Consider the following 16,925-nt stretch of genomic DNA (forward strand, 5'->3'; position numbering starts at 1 on the left):
AATCAGGAACACCACATGCTTTATGAGAGGAATTAACAATAGGCAACTTATGTATGGTAGACATGGCATTTGTCTTATCCAACTCATCTGTGTCTGAGTTAGTCTCAGTTGCTTTCACAACTTTGACTGGAACCTTTGACACACTTGACTTGGAAATAGTTTTCTCATTAGCATGATCTTCAGCACGAATTTCTTCTTGAATAATAAATGAGGTCTCATCAAATGGTTCAACAATTGATTCTTTATAGAGGGGTTCATCAACACCCTTAAGCACATGTGGTACTTCCATGCCTTTAGCACATACATGAGGAGGGGAGTTTATGCCTAATTTTCCAATAGCAACATTGTAATCATAACCTATTCCAGATGTTTGATTAACAGCTTTCTTATTGTAAAACTCTTTGGACTTCGAACAAGAATTAAAGTAAGCTTTAACCTTAGCCTCAAGACCGGTGATCTTGTCTTTGAGAATAGTTTCGAGTTGTCTATAACAGTCAACTCTATTCTATAGAAAAGATACTTGTTCTTTTAATTTATCTTGATTAATGTGCACAAGTCTTAATTTATTGACCTCTTTCTCAAGGTCTTTAATTTGTTGATTTAACATTTCATTATCATGACGAGCACAATCTAAGGAACCTCCTAGATGATAAACTAATTCAGCATCAGTAAATTTTACCTCTTTTCTTGATGATGAGGTGTTTGCATCACTAGCCATGAGAGCAAGATTCCCAACTTCTTCATCTTCACTGTCAGTATCATCCCAGCTTCTTCCCTTTGCCAGGTAAGGCCTTTCAGATTTACTCTTCTGATTAGAATCGTAAGAGTTCTTTCTAACTTGTTTTGGCTTCCTACATTCTGTGGCAAAGTGTCCCAACTCATTGCAGTTGAAGCATCGAATGGTGCTTCGATCAACCATCCCTGTTTTGTACCCACCACTGCTGGTGTTAGAGGATGAAGATCCACTTTCTGGAATCTGTTGTAGTTGGACTTGTACTTGAACTTGAGATTCCTTTTGAATTTGACATTTGAGAATCTCTTGACAATCAGGGCCATTGACTCATCCTCCAATTGCTCCAGTTCTTCCAAGGAATAAAAATCATCTCCTGATTGATTTGTAGTAGGAGGATCAAATTCTGCTACTATCACATTTTCTTCAACCTTGGAAGACTGTACCATTCTTTCTGACTGTTGAGATTGTTGTTGATATTGTGGTTATTGTTGTTGTTTATCAGCTACTAGAGCAGTAGACGTGCTGACCACTCTTCCTTTCCCGTAAACTTCCTTCTGCTGAATCTGCTCCAACTCATAAGTCTTTAACACACCATAGAGCCTTTCCAAAGAAATCTCACTCAGATCTCTTGCTTCTCTTATGGCAGTGATTCTATGTTCGAGATGAGTTGGCAGTGTTAAAAGGAACTTTTTGTTGACCTCCCTGATGGAATAGTATTTACCATTAATGTTCAGGTTATTGATCAATGCATTGTACCTTTCAAACACTTCAGTGATTCCTTCTCCTGGATTGGATTTAAAGTATTCATACTCAGAGGTTAGGATTTCTAATTTGTTCTCCCTAACTTCCTCTGTGCCTTCATTAATAACCTCAATAGTTTCCCAGATTTGTTTGGAATCTTTACAGTTCATCACATGTCTATTCATCAAGGGATCAAGGGAATCTACTAAAATTAATTGAAGGCTAGCATCCAGGGAGGCTTCTTCTTTTTCAGCAGGAGAAAAATCCTCAGGATCTTTCACATAAGTTCTTGCTTTGGTAATCACCACATCATTTTCTATTACCTCTGGTTCAATAACCATCGGAATTTTAGGACCCTTCTTTAACACTTCCAGATATTTGGAATTTGCAACTTGTAAAAACAATAGCATCTTCTTCTTCCACATAACATAATTTTCTTTATCGAATAGTGAAATTTTAACGGTTCCAACTTTTTGTGTAGTCATTATTAATTTTTGAGTAAATAAAAATTCAAGGAGTGAAAGAATCACAAAAGTCTAGGATCTTGATTTGTTCGTTAATCAGAAGGCTCTGATACCAATTGTTAGGTCTCAATATGTTTGTAGAAGGGGGGTTGAATACAAACAATACCGTTGAATCGAATAAAATGCGGAATGAAAAAGTGAAAGAAAATTCAAGTTAAATAAAATTATTATTAAACTTGAAAGGTGTTACAACAACGGTATCGTTTACAAGGGATTAATCTCAAATCAATTATCATAAATATAGAATAAATTCGACATGAACTTTTCTATTTTTGGAATAAAAAGATCAAATGCTAAAAGCGATTTGAGATTAAGTTCTAGGGATTTCGATCCGCTAGATAGTTACACAAGAACAAGAAAGGTATTTCTAGTGGATTCGATTTAACAATAAATACTAGAAATAAATAATCTGTGAATTTGCAATAAGTTCTCTGCAGGTTTTCTTTTTGTTCTGTGTTCTTCTGTATGATATTATGATATTCAATGCTTTGCTACTCTTGAAAAACAGCTGCTGTGTTTTTTAAATAAAGAATCCTATGATTTTTACCTGGCAAGACAATCCATTTAGCTCAGCATGACAATCCTTTGAACTGGTAAAACTTTCGGTAGGACTATCAATTGAACTGATAGGACTTTCGGCAAGACAATCTAAATGCACTAGCATGACTTTCGGTATGACTATTGATTGTCATACGATTGTCTTGCTAATACAAAAGATAGTCTTGCTGGATTAAAACAGATTTTAATCAAATAATAATTCTGAATTAATTAATCAATTAATTTAATTAATCAATAAATTAATCTTTGCAGATTTAATTTATTCTCTTAATTAATTTATATGACTTAATTAATTAATAGATAATTAATATTAATCTTGAGCAGCAACCATTCTTCTGAAAATCACTGTCAATTATTAATCAATTCCACCACTTCAATGTTGACACTCGATATACTGTCTGGTTCATGAGTGACTAACTTCCGTGACGTTTCTTCATGTCTTGACCTTGATACTCTTGATTTTCTTCAGACTAAATCCTTGTAATTAATTGATACCCTGACGAGATCTCTGTCACTTGATTAAATCCACAATCTTGATTTATATCACTGAGGCTTGATCAATTTCTTGAGCTTCTTCCAGTGAATTAAGTCATCAAGTCTGTAGAAGAACAATGTTACTTAATCCTTTGACATATGTTACTCTGAGAGATCTCTCTGACGATAGAACCACTATTTACTTGTTACATCCTTATTTGAGTTGAGTTAAATCCTCAAATAAACAAATAGGCTATGACATATGCCTTTCACCACCAGTTGTAGCTGTTGTTACCTTTATACAGTTTTAGTCAGTAAATCCTCAATAATTTGAAGGTATGATGGATCCCACCAAAGCTAGGGCATGGCTGAAGGAGATAGAGAAAGCATTCACACTGGTTAAAGTAGAAGCAGACCAGAAGACATATTTTGCTGGTTATTTCCTGAAAGGAGAAGCTAATTACTGGTGGGAGTCCAAGAAAGCGCTAGAAGGCGATGGCGTCATAACTTGCGATAGATTCACCGAGCTTTTTCTGGAAAAGTATTTCCCCTGCTATATGAAAAATCAGATAGAAATCAAGTACTTGGAATTGAAGCAAGGGAATATGTCAGTCACTAAATATGCAACCAAGTTTATTGAATTGGCTAGGTTTGTTCCAAAGCAGGTTGATACTGATGAGAAACGAGCTAAGAGATTCCAACAAGGATTGAAGCCATGGATTCGTGGCTGATTAGCAGTATTTGAATTGACAACCTACACGGCCGTGGTGCAGAAAGCCATGATCATTGAAGGGGAAAGTGAGACGTCCCAAAAGGAAAAGGGAAAAGGAAGTTTTCAGAACTGTTCCAACAAAAGGCCACGATTTCAAGCCTGGACAAATACAAATTTTAGAAGGATATAACAAGGCAATCAGAGAATGGGTAACCGGATTCAAGCTCCAAATCAAAAAAGGGTCATCCGACCACCAATACCCGACTGCAAAACATGTGGAAAGAAACATACGGAGGTTTGTAATAAACCAAATGTCACGTGTTTCAAATATAAACAGAAGGGACACTATTCTGGGTAATGCCCAACATGGAAGATAGAGATTACCTGTTTCCAATGCGGAATAAAGGGACATATTGCCAAAGACTGTAGAGGAGCAGCTATGGCAGCTAGTATTCCAAGGATTTTGGCATTGCCTCCACCACCACAGCAGAATCAGCCTAGGTCAAGTACCTTTAATATGTTAATGAAAGAAGCTGTACAGAATCCAAACGTGGTTGTAGGTACGCTTCTTGTGAATTCTATAGATACAAAAGTATTGATTGATTCTGGAGCCACAAGATCTTTTATTTCTGGGGAATTTATTCAGAAGTCATATTATGAAATCCAACGATTGAACGAAATGTTAATTATAAAGTAAGCAAGTTACGATCAAATTACGGCATACTGAGTGTGTCCAGGGTGCGATATCAAAATAGTACGACTTCATTTTTCGGTTGACTTGATACCTTTCAAGTTAAGAGAATTTGATGTTATTTTAGGAATGGACTGGTTAGCTGGTAACAATGCCCAGATCGATTGCGCGAATAAGAAAGTGAATCTGCGAATTGAAGAAAATGCATCAGTAACAATTAAAGGCGAGAAACAAAAGCAAAGATTCTTAACGATGATGCAGACTAAAAGATTGCTACGCGAAGGATGTAAAGCTTATTTAGTCTATGTTTTGGATACGGAAAATGAAAGCCCGGAGATTGAAGACATTCCCATTGTGTGTAAATTTTCCGATGTCTTTCCAGATGAACTTCTAGGATTACGTCCGGATCGAGAAATCATGTTTACCATCGACTTAGCACCAGGTACCGAACCAGTTTCAAAAGCTCTGTATCGAATGACACGGGTTGAGATGAAAGAGCTGACAACATAATTGCAAGATCTTTTAGATAGAGGAATTATAAGGCTTAGTGTATCCCCATGGGGTGCACCGATATTGTTCGTGAAGAAGAAGGACGGCAGTATTCGACTATGTATCGACTATCGTGAGTTGAATAAGTTAACTATCAAGAATAAATATATTTTACCACAGATCGATGATTTATTTGATCAATTGAAGGGAGTAGCGTGGTTTTCGAAGATTAACTTAAAGTCGGGTTACCGCCAGTTAAGGATCAAGGTGGAAGATATTTCTTAGACTGCTTTTTGAACGAGATACGGACACTATGAATTCCACGTAATGGCGTTTGGAATGACCAATGTACCAGCGACGTTCATGGATTTAATGAATAGAGTGTTCAAAAAGTACTTGGATAAATTTATCATTATATTTATTGATGATATCTTCATGTACTCGAAGACTGAAGAAGAACATGCGGAACACTAAGAATCACTTTGGGAATTTTGAGGAAAGAACAACTTTATGCCAAATTTTCGAAATGCGAATTCTGGTTGAGAGAAGTACAATTTTTAGGCCACGTAATCAACACTGAAGGAATTCAAGTAGATCCAGGAAAGATTGAAGTTGTTCTAAATTGGGAAAGACCAAAGACCCTGGCGGAAGTTAGAAGTTTCTTGGGATTGGCTGGTTATTATGGAAGATTTGTTAAATATTTCGCGAAGATAGCTACGCCATTAACTAAATTTACCAAGAAGAACGAAAAGTTTGCATGCAATGAAAAATGTGAGGAAAGCTTTCAAGAATTGAAGAATCGACTAGTTACCACACCTGTACTTGTATTACCAGATGATCAAGGGGATTTGGTCATTTACAGTGACGCGTCCTATCAAGGGCTTGAGTGTGTATTAATGCAGCACAGCAATGTAAATACGTATGCTTCTAGATAACTGAAACCTCATTAACAAAAATATTTGACGCATGATTTGGAATTAGCCGCCATTGTGTTCGCACTAAAACTATGGAGACATTATCTTTATGGCGAGAAATGTGAAATCTACACGAATCATAAAAGTCTGAAGTATATTTTTACGCAGAAAGAACTCAACATGAGACAACGACGCTGGCTAGAGCTAATCAAAGACTAGGACGTGTCAATCCACTATCATCCAGGTAAAGCAAATGTTGTAGCAGATGCATTGAGTCGAAAAGAAAGATTAAATGTGTTGACATCCTCAGAAGAGCTAATCAGAGAATTTGATAAATTGGAAATTGAAGTTCGTATTCCAGAAACCTCCACTGAAATGAACTATGCAATGACATTCCAGCCAAAACTGTTGGAAAAGATAAGAAGATGTCAGGAGGAAGTAATGAATCATGAAATCGACAACTTAACAGGAGAGGAAGTTACAAGTCAGAAAGATGATAAAGGAATCTTGCAATTTGCCTCCAGAATCTGGATACCCAATGTACAAGAATTGAAAGAAGAAATTTTATGAGACGCTCACAACTCAAGATATTCAATTCATCCCGGGAGCACGAAGATGTACAGAGATTTGACGGAAAACTTTTGGTGGCCAGACATGAAAAAAGAAATAGTTGAATGGGTTAGTAAATATTATACGTGCCAACGAGTCAAAGCAGAGCATCAACGTCCAAGCGGATTACTACAACCACTGGATATTCCAGAATGGAAATGGGAACACCTAGGAATGGATTTTGTAGTAGGACTTCCGAGAACCAGAGAAAACCATGATACGATTTGGGTTATTATTGACAGATTAACAAAGTCAGCGCATTTTCTTCTAATTAATGAAAAACTTTCACTCGATAAGCTAGTACATTTATATCTCAAGGAGATTGTAATGCGACATGGAGTGCGTGCATCTATTGTATCTGATCGAGACCCGCGATTTAATTCGAGGTTCTGGAAATAGTTTCAGGAATGCCTTGGTACTAAGCTAAACATGAGTACTGCTTATCATCCGCAAATGGACGGGCAAAGCGAAAGGACAATTCAAACAATTGAAGATATGCTACCTGTATGTGCAATAAATTTTGAAGGCAGTTGGGACGAACATGCACCGCTAGTGGAATTCTCTTACAATAACAGCTATCACGCTAGCATTGGAATGTCACCTTATGAAGCCTTATATGGAAAGAAGTGTAGATCACCTGTATGTTGGGATGAAGTTGGAGAACGTAAAATTCTAGTTCCGGAATTGATTCAGCAGACCAAGCAAAAAATAGAGCTTATTCAAAAATGACTCGAAGCAGCACAAAATCGATAACGCAAATACGCAGATCAAACCAGAATGGATATGGATTACCGAGAAGGAGAGCATGTATTACTAAAGATATCACCATGGAAAGGATTGACTAGATTTGGAAATAAGGGCAAACTAAAGCCACGATACGTTGGTCCATTTGAAATTTTAAAGAGAGTTGGAAAGGTTGCATACGAATTAGCCTTACCGCCCCATATGCAGCATATCCATAATGTGTTTCATGTGTCAATGCTTAAGAAATATAATCCTAATACGAGGCATGTAATCGAATATGAGCCAATAGAGCTTCAAGCTGATTTGTCATATATAGAACAACCAATAAGAATTCTAGATTGGCAAGAAAGGGTATTGAGAAATAAATCTGTACCGCTAGTGAGAGTTTTATGGAGAAATCATGTGGTTAAAGAGTCAACCTGGGAACTAGAAAGTAAAATATTAGAGAAGTATCAAAAGTTAAATGCTTTTATATCAAAAGTTGTACAGCCCAAACAGTGTTCTAATAGCTGATACATATAAAATCATTGGCCTTATTTTGCCTAGTATGGCTTATACTATAGCAATATTCTGAACATCCAGTCATTTTATAAATTTTCTCGTTTCGCGAAAAATGACTTTTCGGGCCCCTTCGGGTGTCAAAAGCCCCACAAAAATCACATTTTTATTTTTATAGGATCAGGAAAATTTCAAATAATATTTTTCTTTGCATTTCTGTATTATTCACAATTTTTCGAAATTTTTGACATATATTTTATAATTATTGGAGATTTAAAATCTCAAAACTAATACCCAAAAATTGTTAATTAAGAGCCAATTAATTTTATTTATGGATATAATTAGGGCCTTAATTTTTATTAGGGGTATTTTTTACAAATATAAATAACTGCTTTTCTATTAATTAATTAATTAAAATTATAAAAAAATTCAGAAAAGTCAAGATATTCCCCAATTTCTCTGCAATTAGGGTTTGGAGTTCTTGGAATCAATGCTCAATTTCATCGTGATTCTGTTAACCAAATCAGTCATTTAAGTAATCAAATTGAAGCTCTTTGAATCCATTTTCTATTCTTTTTATCAATTTCATAGTTAGATTGTTCGATTTTACAATCGTAATTTTCGGGTTTAATTTTGTTTTGGGTGTTTTTGATTAAAGTTGCTGAAATGATTTCGAGTGTTATAGGGTTATAGATCGTACGATTTGCAGTTGATTGGTACTAGTTTTGTTAATTTTCGTTTCCGTTTTATGCTCACCGGAAAGTCGCTGTTATAGGCGGCGTTTCTACATTTTCCGGCTTCGGAAACGATGAGGCTGAAGTCGGGAGTTGTAGTGAAGGATGGGGTGATGTTGGGGAGAGAAACCGGAGCAAAACCAGCCTGAAACCATGTTGTTTCGCTGCCGTTTCGCTCTCGCCGGAGCATCGTCGGAAAACCCGCTGGTACCGGATTCTGGGCGGTGACCGGAGGTGTTTTGAAGACCCGGAGTCGACTCGGTTTCAACCCGGTGGTCGACCTAGTTTTTATCTTCTTTTTACTAAACTGATTTCTGAAAACATGTTTTTGTATATTCTGTTTTTATTTTTATTCTATAAAATTCAGAAAAATCAGTTTTTAATTATTTAGTAAATCAAATAATTAAATTGATTAATTATTTGATTTATTTTGTAAATAAATCTAAATTGTTTTCTTATTTAGAAATTCAAAAATTTATTTATTAATCCATTTATTTATTTAATTAATTAATTATTTCTTATTTGTTGATTATTTATATAAACTAATTAATTATTTAATAATTAATCAGTTTACTTAAATTATTTGTGATAAATTCAAACTCTTTTCTATTTATTTTAGAAATTTGGAAATGTAAATATTTATTTATTTAATTATTTCCTAATTACTTATTATTTATTTAAATTGATTATTTATTCTAAAATTAATCAATTTAATTGAATAATTTGTAATAAATTCTATTTAATTCCAAAATTAGGGAAAATCATTTTTAAATTTGATTTTTTTCTTGGATGATTATTTAAATATATACTTGAGGTTTAATTATTTTTAAATAATTAATTATAATTAATTGATAATTTATTTATTCCTGTTTGTTGCGTAATAATTGAACCATTTATCCGATTCAATCGAAACGAAAGCCCTTAGACTCAGAAAAATGACCTGAATCCATTAAAAATAGTTATAAATCTTAATTTCTTTCGAAAGAAAGTCGGATTACGGTATTTATTTAATTACAGACTCTATTATTTAGGAATACGAGTCTAATAAATCTTAGAAAATTAGGAAACGAGCCAGATATTGTTGGTTAATGCGAATATGTATTCGATTTCGATCCTAAAAATATTTGTAAGTTTAAATTAATTTTGTGCCTTATGTTCTATATGATTTACATGATTTTTTGAGTTCTAATTGCTAGGTAATTTATATACGAGTCAGATAAAATCGTACAGGTAGACGATAAGGGCTACGTGGTCTCAATATGAGATACGATTGCGATGAGAATCAACAAAATGAATATCTTTCTTTGATAGAGACAACACCAACTAGGCGGATCAAGCCAGAAATAGGGAGATGTGAACTACAAGAAGTAGAGCGTATACCAAACAAGTTTTTCCCCAATTCTAAGTTCAGAATAGTGAATTGCTTTCAAATTTTCCATGGCAGCTATACGCTGATAATTCTTGTTCACAAACACGGATATATAATTGTTGTTTCTTTATTTATAATTCGTTTTGATTCCTGATTTCTCCTAATTCATTGAATCCTCTATTCATATAATAATAGTTATATAGACATATATATATATACTCTGATATATTCCGATATTGGGATACATCAAAAGCATACCGATTGTTCCGGATGCTGATCTATGAACTAGATGGTTACGATGCGGGCCAGTTACGAATCAGACCATTGATTATTAGGCCATAGTGCCTGGGTACCCTATATGTTGGTGGGTTATTGAGTGGCATTTATGACACTTTATTATGCTTTAATAAGCTTTGAATTGGTATATTTGTACTCAAGTTGTTAAGTATTTTAATGTGTTTTCTAGTGTTTTTGAATTTCAGGCACTATTCAGGTAATCAGGTGAATTAGCATTGTTTTGGTGCTAATTTGGTGTCCAGGTGGTGTTGGAATAAAAATTCGTGGAAACCTGGCTCGAAGCAGCAAGATTTAAGAAGAAATTTGAGTTTTTCCTAGAAGGACGGCGCGCCCGCACTGTGATAGCACGCGGCCGCGCCGGGGTTCCAGAAATGCAGCGCGCCCGCGCTGTGATAGCCCGGCCGCGCCGAGGCCAAATTTTAGAATCCTGTTTCTACTACAATTCTAAAAGAGAAGGCTTCCAGATTGTTGAGGGCTGCTATATATATTTATATTAGGTCGTTTTTAATATATATCAAGTCATAGACGGACCAGAGCGCAAGGAGAAGATGGCAAAAGACCTTTAGCATAATTCAACAAAGGCGAAGATGATCAAGTTTATTCTTGTGAATCTTTGTTTTGAGTTGTAATTTGGATGCTTGTTTCTTATTTTGCTGAACCTATACTCTTGTTTATACTTGGTTTTATTAATTCGTATAAAGATTACATTTGTTATATCATGTTTTCATCGGAACCTACATTGATGATGAGTCCGATTATGGGCTAATCATTATCGTGGGTAACTAACAGATTTATTTATGGATTTTTTTAGTTAAATTGTTTGATGCCTTAGTATGTGGTGATTGTATGATATCCTAGTATTGGTTGTGCGTATTCGTCTTATGAGCGTCGCGAACTTATAAGATAGTGTGTTAATTCTTAATAAAGCGAAAGTGAATTTAAGGATTTAGAACTTGCCATGCTAGCATAGGTTCATTATGTATTATGCATGATTCATAGGTAATTTTAACCATCTTACTTGCCCCATTTAATCAAGATAGATAACTTGTGCTTAAACCGTTATGTTGTCAAATTTTATAGACATATAGGGTCTCAATATAATTGGTGTCTATTCAGCTTCTATCTCTTTTGTGGATGTCTGGTAGAATGGTACTCGTGCAATGAAAGTTGGTGTTTATCAGTTTCGTGTTATCTCATTAGTGTCATCATCATTGCATGCTAAGGTTAAGAATAATAAAGCTATTGAATGAAGTATTTAATGAAGTTAGAATCCCATGTTTGTCATATATATTAATTCAGTTAATCTTATTCTCAGAGTTATAATTGTTAGCGTAATTCTTACTTATAAAAAATCTCAATTTGTTATCGTCTTAGCATTGGATAATAACCATACATTGTTGATTAGGTGCATAAATTAAATAGTTAACCAATACAGTCTCTGTGGGAACAAACTAGAAAAGATTCTATACTACTTGCGAACTCATATACTTGCGTGTATTATTAGCACGTGTTTAGCGACTAACAAGTGATTGGCGCCGCTACCGGAGACTGCAGTGTTAATTTATAGTTTATGTGCTTTCCATCAGTGATCGTTAAAGTTCATTGACTCAGACAATGTTACTTATTTATTCCTTGTCTGGTTTCAGGTACTCTAGCGAGGGTGTATGGATACGCGTTCGTGTACTCGTAAGAGAACACTGGATAAAGTCGAGGAAGAACTTGCGGTAGTTCGTAGGAAAGTTTTTGAAGAAGAAAAGAAGGTAGAAGAAGAAGAAGAGAAAGTGAAAAAACCATTTGTAGTAGCGATGGGAGATCAAGCAGAAAATCTGAAGGCTTTGATGGACTATTCTAAGCCTAAGATTAATGACATTCAGTCTAGCATCATCAGACCAGCCATCAGGGCTAACACTTTTGAGATTAAGTCGATGTAACACCCCCAAATCTGGGGTCGGGGATCCGGGTTGTCATGAGTTCCATTTACCCTAATAACACTTAATCTTAATAAATAACCAACTACTACGTACCGTGACCCCACAATATACACACACACACCACAAGTTATAGTCTCAGAGATGAATACCAAAAATAACACAAGTCATTTTATTCCACAATTATAAGTCATTACACCTCAAAAGAGTTTCTGAATAAATTTACATATTCTTTGCCATTATTACAGTTCATAAATATACATAAGTCTGGTACATCAACAGCTGAAAACCTACCCTATTGGTACTTCCTACCTCAGCTACAGCGAAATCAACGCCTACAGGAAACTGCGGAACGTTTCCTATCCGCTCGTAAATTGGGAGCTTGGTCTTGTTCATCCTGTCTATCTGTTGTTGTGTGATGAAAGAAGAAAGCAAGGGTGAGCAACAAGCCCACCGAAATAATATGTATAATAATTAACAATATATGAGCATTCTCATAGTACTCATGAAAGTCTTGGTCAAGAGGAAATGAACCAAGTTTGATATCTTAACGTGACCAAGTCGCAAAATAATCAGTATATATATACACTTTTCAAAATCTTGGAAATCCTCTTCCATGCATAATATACACAGAGTTCCAGTTTATAACTATATAAAAATATCATTGCAAGGTGATCTCATATATCTAACCTTGTCTCAACATTTTTCTGAAAGTCTTTGTCATGCATAAGATAATCATTTACTAGATATAAGTTTAAAAGATGAAGATACAAGATACTCCAATATACTTACATCTTTTTTGAATACTACTTGAACTATCACCGTTCAAGTTATAATTAGTTTCAAAAGGTCATCACACAGATGAGACTACAAGATAAGACTTGAATAGATTCAATCTTTGAAATATCATTTGAAAGAAATGAAGTTACGAGATACTTCATTAAGTCCCGATATATATATTCACCTATATATATATATCTCTCATACACTCCTTGAAAACCTCTGTTATGAAAATTATAAACAGAGTTTTAATATCCAATGAATTTGGAAAGAAGAAAGCTTTTAAATAAACCCGATATCTTGCTGATCAGGCAAAGATACCAATTAAGTAACCTTTTCTACTACTAGATGGATGAATCCCCCGCCGGTCATCACCCTGGCCGCATTAGGACCTTGTGCTGGACCGCCACCCGGCCTCTTATGCGTTGATGGACTGCCACCCAGCCACTTACACTTTGATAGACCGTACCCCGGCCTGTCGCTTATGCCGACTCAATTAGATGGACTTACTTCCCGAACGTTGGGCAAGTAATCAAATTCTTTTATCAAAACAGCAACCTCTTTGCGAGCATAAAATACACCACAAAGCCGGATCCCTTAGATTTTTAAGCGATTATTTAAATCCCCCTTGAAAGGAAGATCTTAAATTTGAAAACGAGTTTTGGGATGCGCTCTAACTCTTAAAAGCATTTTGAAGACTCGAAAACATTTTTAAGAATATTTGGAGTAATGCTGATTTAATAAAATAAATCAGTCCCGATATATTGGAGAATATCTGAATATTATTATTTAAATAATATTACCATAAAGGATAATCTTTATAAAAATAATTGAAGTAAAAGTTTTAAAAACTCATACTTGAAATGAATAATAAATAACCAAGCATATACTTTTACGAAAGTACGATCTTTATTTGAATAATCGAAAATAAGTTTGAAATATCGAAACATTATTCTTTAATAAAATAAAGAATATTATTTAATAAAATAAGCGGGATCATAAGTCCTCGAATGAATATTCAAAATAATATTCATTAAATAAAATGAGCGGAGTCATAGGTCCTCGAATGAATATTCAAAATAATATTCATTAAATAAAATAAGCGGAGTCATAAGTTCTCGAATGAATATTCAAAATAATATTCATTAAATAAAATAAAGTTATCGAATAAACCTTATTTGACTAATAGTTTTGAAAACTATTTATATATATATACATATACTATACTCGGGAACATCGACTCCCGGTTTAGAAAAATGTTCACCTTTGGGTCCCCTATACTAAGGGTATACGCAACTACTGCTTATCTCTAGCATAGGTATTATGCAGTTTATAAGCATTTGAATTGATAATAAAATATCAAGATTTCACAACATGCATATATATATACCATATTAACATGCTCCAATATATCGCAAGATTTGCTAATAACAGTCATGCACTTATCTCAAGATAATGCATCAAAATATGTACATCACAACAACAATATAACGGGTAGAAAACTTGCCTGAGTGTTCCGGGGTAGACTTAAGCTTAGAGTGGGTTCGGTAACCTATGAACAAAAACATAAGCCGGAATTAGACCACGGTCGCTTAAGAAACTAGTCAAAACTCACTCATACCCTAACAGTCGCTTATGGTCGTTTATACGCTTAACGATTTGCATTAATCGCTCGCGTACCCTCGGCTCCACTAATTTTAATAAATTAATCGTTACGAATTTTAAGAAGACTCTTTTGCGAGAAATTTACCAACTGACTAATTAATCTTACATAATTGTTTCGTAATCCAATTAGTCTTTTAAGGGCCTTAAACAAGTTTTCAAAGTTAAGCGAGGGGTAAAGGTTTGTTCACGAAACACCGTAACTTAAAACGATCGTTTCTCCTAAACCGTAAATCGGATCTAAGCGAACCACATACCAAAATGATGCTTACGACATGATCTAGCTAAACATGGCAAGGTTATAGATTGGTCAGTGAGCTTTCTGTCCCGAACACTAAGTACAAGCAGTTGAATAAAATGGGCATTACGACGGCTATGTTTACGCGATTACCAAGTTTCTCACTACACCAAAGCCTCACCAAACAACCCACAATTATTAACACATCAAAACCTCAACTAAATAATACTAAACCAGTCCTTATTCTCCAGATTCTTCATCTCAACCAACCACAATCAAGTTCTATTAACTATAACAAGATTCATTCACCAAATCACTCCAAATTCATATCAAACTACTAATAATCAAAGATCATGCTTCTCATTTAGAAAACCAACCATCAAACTCACTAATAATCAAAGTAAATGCTATGATTTAAAGTTTATACCTTCCTTGGGAGGTGTTAAGTTTCTAGGAAGCCTTAGGGAGCCTCCTACAAGCTTGATCTTTCTAAAGAAATCAAGAACAGAAAGTTAGGCTTTGAAGTTTCTAAAAGTCCGATTGAAAAAACTGTAAAAATGAGGGTCTTACCATGCTTATTTTGACGAGACTTGTGAACAAGAGTTGTAGTCAATCTCAATACCTTTTCAACGAGCTATAGAACACAACATTTGAGTGAGTATTGAAGGAGATATGACAGTTTGAAGTTGCTAGGTTTGTTTTCGCCGAGAGCTTTGTTCTTGGAAGCAAAAGTCAACTCTCCTTCTTTTTGTTTTATGAAATAATTCTTGGTTTCTTCTCTTTTTGTCTTAGCAAATGATTTAAATTTTTTACCATGGTTAATTTTCCATGGTCCAAAATCAACCAACAAAACAAAATCCCTTTGTCATGCTTATGTCATCAAGCTTGTGTAATCTTTTTACACTTGTCTTCCCTTTGTGGTGTGATAACATCATCACCCACTAACCTCTTTGATTAACCCTTAATTACTTGGCTAATGACTGCTTATCTGTTATACTGTTCGCTTAACTTTCGTTCTCGTTCGTCGTATGAGGGATCATATTCGGGATCTTATTACTTGGGTTCCCCTAAATCTTTCTCAATATTTTATATTTTTTTTATGATCCTCTCTTATAATCCTTGAATTTAAATATTTTTAATCATGTTACCTTATACTCAATTCTTTCAGTATCTGGTGGATTTTCGGGAAAAATCAAATTGTTCGAATTTTGATTCTGACGATCTTTACATATACTCATTTACTTTATGGAATACTAATACGATCTTAGAATTTCCATAACAGTACTCCTATATAGCATGGTCTGATAATTTTCCTTAATCGGCATCATCAGCAAAAAGTTACTATTCATCAGTGTTTCAAAAATTCCAAAAATTGGGGTTATTACAGTCGAGCACGATTAAGATGATACATAACACAGTTCAGTTCGGGGGTTGTCCTACTGAAGACCATAACATGCACATCAGGGATTTCATCGAGATCTGCGATACTTTCAAATTCAACTATGTGACTGAGGATGCTATTAAGCTACGACTCTTCCCATTCTCTCTGAGGGACAAAGCTAAGTGCTGGTTACATTCTCTACCAGTAGGGTCTATCACCACATGGGAAGATCTTACTCAAAAGTTTCTCACTAAATTTTTCCCCATGGCGAAGACTGCTGCAATCAGGAATGCTCTTACCCAGTCCGCGCAGCAAACTGGAGAATCTCTGTGTGAGGCTTGGGATTGATATAAGGAGATGCTAAGGAAGAGCCCACACCATGGCATGCCTGATTGGATGATTATCAACTATTTCTACAATGGATTGGGTCCTACTTCTAGGCCCATGCTTGATGCAACATCAGGAGGAGCCTTGTGGGCTAAGAGCTACGATGAAGCTTATGAACTTATTAAACTAATGGCTGCTAATGAGTACCAGAATCCTTCCCAAAGTCTGACTCAGAGAAAAGTAGCAGGAATTCTGGAGTTGGACGCAACAACTGCTATTGCTGCCCAACTTAAGGCTTTGACAATGAAGGTGGACACTTTGGCTAATTATGGAGTTAATCAAATCACTAATGTCTGTGAGCTTTGTGCTGGTGCCCATAAGACTGATCAGTGCATAATTTCTAGTGAATCAGCTCAGTTCGTGAGCAACTTCCAATGATCGTAGCAACCTGTGTCAGCCAACTATCATCCTAACAATCGCAATCATCCTAATTTCAGTTGGAGCAACGCTCAGAATACGGTT

At 35.1% G+C, this 16,925-nt stretch overlaps 1 protein-coding gene and 1 non-coding gene across 2 annotated transcripts; one reads left to right on the top strand and one right to left on the bottom strand.

Annotated features, from left to right (window-relative positions):
* Positions 1-3,371: 3,371 nt before the first annotated feature.
* On the top strand, positions 3,372-3,761 carry LOC141690647 (uncharacterized). The gene has a single exon (XM_074495428.1). The coding sequence runs from the start codon at positions 3,372-3,374 to the stop codon at positions 3,759-3,761; it is 390 nt and encodes a 129-aa protein (XP_074351529.1).
* Positions 3,762-16,355: 12,594 nt separating this feature from the next.
* Positions 16,356-16,462, bottom strand: LOC141694196 (small nucleolar RNA R71). The gene has a single exon (XR_012563521.1). It is a non-coding gene; the product is annotated as a small nucleolar RNA R71 (small nucleolar RNA).
* Between the last annotated feature and the right edge of the window lie 463 nt (positions 16,463-16,925).

The sequence above is a fragment of the Apium graveolens genome, chromosome 10, assembly GCF_009905375.1.
Source record: "Apium graveolens cultivar Ventura chromosome 10, ASM990537v1, whole genome shotgun sequence".
Lineage (NCBI taxonomy): Eukaryota > Viridiplantae > Streptophyta > Magnoliopsida > Apiales > Apiaceae > Apium > Apium graveolens.